This window comes from Priapulus caudatus, unplaced genomic scaffold, assembly GCF_000485595.1.
Source record: "Priapulus caudatus unplaced genomic scaffold, Priapulus_caudatus-5.0.1 Scaffold358, whole genome shotgun sequence".
NCBI lineage: Eukaryota > Metazoa > Priapulida > Priapulimorpha > Priapulimorphida > Priapulidae > Priapulus > Priapulus caudatus.
Window position 1 is genome coordinate 260,701 of NW_014577419.1, and position 6,224 is coordinate 266,924.

The 6,224-nt window shown below is 49.8% G+C and overlaps 1 protein-coding gene across 1 annotated transcript in view; it reads left to right on the forward strand.

The window, feature by feature from the left end:
* LOC106809493 (Golgi apparatus membrane protein TVP23 homolog A-like) overlaps positions 1 to 4,044 on the forward strand; it is a 10,490-nt gene extending 6,446 nt beyond the window's left edge. Inside the window, exons 4-6 of the mRNA XM_014812580.1 lie at positions 1,254 to 1,379; positions 1,835 to 1,966; positions 4,021 to 4,044. Of these exons, the coding sequence (XP_014668066.1) occupies positions 1,254 to 1,379; positions 1,835 to 1,966; positions 4,021 to 4,044 (282 nt within the window). The remainder of the gene's footprint in view (positions 1 to 1,253; positions 1,380 to 1,834; positions 1,967 to 4,020) is intronic.
* Positions 4,045 to 6,224: the final 2,180 nt, after the last annotated feature.

Consider the following 6,224-nt stretch of genomic DNA (forward strand, 5'->3'; position numbering starts at 1 on the left):
CATATATACTATATATATATATCGTACATATAGTATATATATACACACATAGCATACAGCCATTATAACCTTGAGAAGTGGAAAGGACAAATCAACACGCGAGATATAAAATATTGGTGAAGCTTGCCCGCCAGTTGTTTATCGAACGTGATCTCGAGGTGACGCGTTGCGTCCTCTTGTTTATCGAGGCGCGGGAGAGAGCCGGCTGCATCGCCGGCGCGCCCTGCGGTTCGGTCGCGGAAACTATTGACATTTTGCTTTCGACTTCTTTTTTTCTAACCGCTGCAGATATATAGGGAGCGGTATCACCGCTAGGTAAGTGGGCGGTCCCGCGTCCACCCGTCTGCATCAAGGAGCTAAATATAACAAGGAGAGGAAGCGGATTGGCTGTGTGCTTTTCGCCTCAAGGACGCCATCTATGGACCATAATCAGCTGAAACGGCTGTGCAGACTCGAACCCAGAGACAATAGAACACTAATCTGTTCCAGGCCAATATGACCAAATATGGCAAAGATTTGGGCCGGATATAGCGGCGCTTCCTCTCCTTGTGTATATCTAGCTCCTTGGTCTGCATGTCTGTGCTGGGGATTTCGCACGTGCAAATGGCAGAGATTTAACCAGCGTCGTGTCGTCTGAAAAATGTCGGTGGCGGTCGGCGCGCGCGTTTGTTAGTGCTATCGAGCGATTTCATTCGTCGCGAGATGCGTGAGAAACGTACGGAGGGGCGAGGGGCGAGGTCTGCATGTGAGGTTTACGTTTAATACGCGATCGGGGCGTCTCTAACGTTTGTGTCGAATAACGAGGGTCGTGTCGAACGAAGGCAGCAGTAACGATCTATGCTGCTCTAATTCTCGCGTCGCGCACGTTTCCGGCCGAATTGCAGAGGGAGCCACTGTCATGTTAACGCCCCGATTGTTTTGTGATTACAGATGGCATCCAAATAGTCATAGTTGTGGTTATTGGTTGTAGTTGTAGTTGTAGTTATAGTTATAAGTGTAGTTGTTTTGTTTATATTTATAGTTGTAGTTCTTACTTACAGTTATATCTGTAGTGATTAATTAGTCTAGAGACTACTAGTTGGAATGACATCACGCTCACACGAGTCTGTATAAATTAAAGTATATATAAGACTCATTAAAGTATAGATTAAAGTACTTATTAAGAGTATATTATGTTAAAGACTGTTTTTCACCAAGTGCATTTGTATTTGAATAATACATGCAATAAAGAGTCGTCTGCCGTTCTGCTTCAGAACAAGAGCACGTCTAAGTACACGCTGGCCGAGTCGCGTCTCTTCTGGCTCTCGCTCGTCATCTTCCCGATCATCTGGTGCGTGTTCTTCTTTAGCACCCTCGTGGGCCTCAAGTTCCAGTGGTTTGTAAGTGTCTGCCTCGCCGATTCGCATCAGATGTGATCTTACTTTCGATAGGAATATGAGGGTAGAGCGAGTATTGTGTCCCTTCGGGCAAGGTTCTGAGAGGAATGGACGTAGCCTAGAATTCGCCGATTCGATCGGTCAGGCATCAGATCCCATCTTCCTGTTGATAAGGAATTTAAGTAATTAAGTTAAGAATTAACGAGTAACCTTTTAGACAAGCTAATTATAGGTATAAGGTATTATAGTAAATTAGAGAAGCGGAGAAAATCGTGGAATTCACATTGGAAAATACCCGGTCGCTAGATTTCGCACGCGAGGCAAATTTCAAGGTCGCCATTTTCGAAAATAATGTCGCACCCAAAATGCGAGCAGCGGCGTGATCGACGACCCAATGACCTCTTGTCGCGCTGCATTCTCGCTAGGTGGCGCTCATCGCTCCTGCCTCTTGTTTATAGATGGTGGTGTGTGTGAGTCTCGTGCTGCAGGGGGCGAACCTGCACGGATACATTCGCTGCAAGGTCGGCGCGAAGCAGAAGCTGTCGTCTGTAGCTGCCAGCTTCCTCGGCCAGCAGGTGCTGAGAAACGTGAGTGCTGCTGCTACTGCTACTGCTACTTCTCTCTCTCTCTCTCTCTCTCTCTCCTCCTCTTCTCCCTCTTCTCGCTTTGCTCTCTTTTTCTCCTCTCTCATCTCTCTGTCTTCTCACTGTCGCTACTCCACTCTCTTCTCTCTCCTCTCTTCCCTCTCGCCCCTAGGTGGTTTAGCTCTCGGCTCTCTCATCTTCCTCTTGATCTTCGTCTCTCATGCTTCGTCTCTCCCTCTCTCATCATACTCCTCCTCTCCCTCCTCTGCTTTCTGCTCCTCTTTCTTTCTCTCTATCGTGCTGCTACTACTACACCCCTCTCCATTCTTACATCTCTTCTCTTCCCGTCTTCTCTCTTGCTCGCTTTTCGCCCTTCGTCTTTTTCTTTCTTCTCTATCTCTCTCTCTTCTCCGCGCTCCTCTTCCTCTCTCTCTCAATGACTCTCGTCAGTATCACGATTCTTTTCGTCCGAAAACCGCCTTCTCTCTCTCTTTCTTTCTCTCTAACCTCTCTCTTTCTTTCTTTTCTTTCCGCTTGGCTCTCCCTCGTTTCCCTACTTCGCATGCCTTCTCTCTCTCTTCTTCTTTTCTCTCTCTCATCTTCCTCCTCTCTCTCTTATTCTGTCTCTCTCTCTCCTCGCTCACATCCCTCTCGTTCTTTCTCATATCTCCTCCTCTCTCCTCCTCCGTCCTCTCATCTCTCTCTCGTCTCATGTCTCTCTCTCTCTTCTCTTTTTCTCTTCGTCCTTGCTTCCTCTCTCCTCTTCTTCTCTCTCTCTTTCTCCTTCTATCATCGTTTTCTCTCATATCTCTCTCTCCTCGATATATATTACTATATATATTTATCGACATTTAATAGTATATATATACACCATGTAGTCATAGCATACCAGCCATTATAACCTTTGTGAGAATGGACAAGGACTAACATCAACAACAGGAGAGTGCACCAACAGCCGAGATATAAAATATTGGTGCAACCTTCCCCCCGCATTTGTTTATCGGAAAATAAACTGATCTCCGAGTGACGCGTCGCGTTCTCTTGTTTATGAGCGCGCCGGGCGAGAACGCGCTGCTATCGCCCGCGCCGCTGCGGTTCGGCTCGGCGGAAAACTAATTGGACATTTGCTTTCCGGACCTTCTTTCTTTTTCTAACCGGCCTGCAATATATAGGGAGCGTATCTACCGTCTAGATATAGTGTGCCGGCTCCCCTGGCGTCCGCGCCGTCTCATGCAAGGAGCTAAATATACACAAGAAGGAGCGGATGGCTGTGTGCCCTTTTCCGCCCTACCAACGGACGCCATCTATGGAACGCATAAATCACCTAAACGGCTCGTGCAGACTCGAACTCGCCAGAGACAATAGAACACTAATCTCTGTTTCCAAGGCAACTATGACGCAACATATGCTTAAGATTTGGCCGGATATGGCGGTCAGCTTCCTCTTGTGTATAAGTCCTTACTATCTTGGTCTGCATGTCTGTCTCGGGATTTCGCAACGTGCAATATGCAGAGATTATACCAGCCCGTCGTGTCGTCGACAAAAATGATCCACGTGGTGGTGCTTCCGCCCACCTCCGATTTTTCCTGGCCTAATCGATATAATCACAATTTTTGATTCCACTTTCATTCTCGAATCTGCTTCTCCTCCGAAAACATCCTATCACACACTCGGACCAAGCCCACGGCCTAAATTCCAAAACTGTAACATGTCATCTTTATACGAACTACCCGGACACGGTAAACAGATCTCCTAAAACGTTTGGGGTCAAAATAACCACCGGGCCCCGCTGATCGAACGACAAGCAGCAGTACAACCACCATATTCCTCCCTCTCGAAACTTCTCCGACGGAAGCCGTGCCTCCGCCCCACCGTTTCGCCGGCCCGATTGGCAACAGGGAAAGGCCCCATCTGTCCATCTACGCGGGGTGGCTTGAATGTGTGTTCCCGCTATCGTCCCGTCCTCGATTTTGTTTTGTGATTATCCAGGACTGCTCCGGGATTCGCAGGAACGCCGCGACGACGCAGAACACGGGACAGACGACAACATGCAAAACAGCGCGCGGGAGGCGGCGCGACAATAACCGGGAGCATGTGGTAGAGTGGCGCTCTGGCCCACAACCCGGGCGCGGTTGGTGCGACGAACAACAACGATCCAACACGGACGACTCGACCGACGGACTTCGTCTGCTTCTCGCGGATTGTGATGCGAAGCCGACGGGGCCTCTCATCTCGTAAAATCACATACGCAAGATTGCTGAGGATGTCTGGGATGCTGATTCGAGGATGCAGGAATGCATATCGTAGGGATGGCCTAGGTATGCAGATCTGCGATTTGAATGCTGGTTATGAACGACTTGGCGAATGCAAAGATCAGGATGCTGGGATCTGACTGCGGAATGCAAGAAATTTCATGGAATCAGGATCTGACGCGGATTCCAAAGGATGCAGGGATGACTGGATGCTGACTGCAAGATGCTGGGATCTGGATGCTGACTGGGCGAGATGCTTGGATGCTATGGATGTTCTATTGGCCAGATACGGCATGGCTGACTGGAGGGATGCAGCTGACTGCTTGGGATGCTGGGATGCTGATCGGAGGGATGCTGGGATGCTGACTGGAGGAATGCTAGGATACTGGGATGCTGGGATGCGGATCAGCTGATATGCCGACCGGAGGAATGCTGTGATGCTGATGTTTCTGTAAATAGAGACTCGCGGGCCAACGTTCGCCGAGTAGGAGGTCAATTCCGCGTGATTGTCGCACGTACATCTATTCGATTACGATTTCATCCGTCGTGCGTGCACGCAGCTGCGCACGAACGCACACCACGCAGATCGACCCTCGACCCCAAACGACATCTATAAATAGCTCGCCGCTCGCGCGCGCGCGCAGATGCGACGGTTAAACGCGTTTCGCCGACGCGTTATCGTGACACGCGATATTTATTTCGATAAATAATTATTCAACAAAAAGCGCACTTGTCGCCCTCGTCGTTTCTCGTCGTCCCGTGATTATCCCGTTCGTCTCTAATGCGCGACTCGGAGCGGATTAGAATCCAGCTCTCCCTCCCGTCCGCAGTAGCTGCTGCTGCTGCGTCGGATTTAATCGAATTCTCTCTCGGCTTCGTCCGTCGATTGATTGAAGCTCCGCTCACGCGTGATACGTGATGGCCGAGGCGCGATTACCGTCCCGTGGGGTGGGGGGGGGGCGCTTTTTCTTCTTGCGCGCCCCGCTTTGCATATTTAAATTCGGAGCTGGGCGTTGCCGCGGTGACGGCGGCGGCGCGATTATCGACGACGCTTCTCCGCCCCTGGTCGTGCAGCGCCCTCTCGTTATCGATGCTCGGGCGTAGTAGTGGGCGATCGTGCCGACGACACAAGAGCATCCGTCACGTAAACGCCCGGAGCGCGTCTGCCGATCGGTCCTACCGTCGAAAAGTGACCGAGGCTCGACCTTCAACGTGAATGTGACATTGAAATTGACCTTGGCCTTGAAGCTGACCTTAACGCGTCTGCCGCACTCTGTACTGATGGTCTATTACGGTGGTGGTTTATTGTGTGTGCGGCGGCGGCGGCGGCTGCGGCGGCGGCGGCGGCGGTGAGAGAGAGAAAAGATTTTATGTGTTCTGCCTTGTTCAAGCAGCATCATATTACGGTTACGCTATCCTGCCGCGGCGGTGGATCGATAAAACTCGAGTGTGGTGGACCAAACGACCATTAAACTCATCGCTAAAGGCTAGAGGGGGCACAGCAGTATCACCAGCTCTTGTTGTTTTCCTCTTTCGACTATTAGCGGGACGTGATAGCCATCTGGGCCACCATACTAGAGAATTCTATACTTGAGAATTCACGCAGCATTATATATATATATGTTTTTAGCGAGTAATGCACGCACGAGTGTGTATGATCTGTTGCCACGGGGAAATAAAACTGCGAGGAGCTTTGTTGTACAGACTATCAAACTATCTCCGACCACTTCGTCGCTCGTCGTCTGCTGGCTGCGTTCTGCCGACCGTCGCGCCACCTTGTGGTGAAGATGTTCAAGTGTTTTGCGTTTGCGCACGGAAACTCGAACAAAGGTGTTTTTTTGTTGTTTTTTTAAAAATCAAAATTAAAGTATTTATTATCGCCTGATCGTTTACACACGGCTTGGTCTCATCTATTTACAAGATTGTCAGCGCGGGGGTTGAGGGGGTAGCATGCTTGTGATGGTGCTGCGATATATCTATAATACATTATGTTATGTTGCGGATGGTTGCTG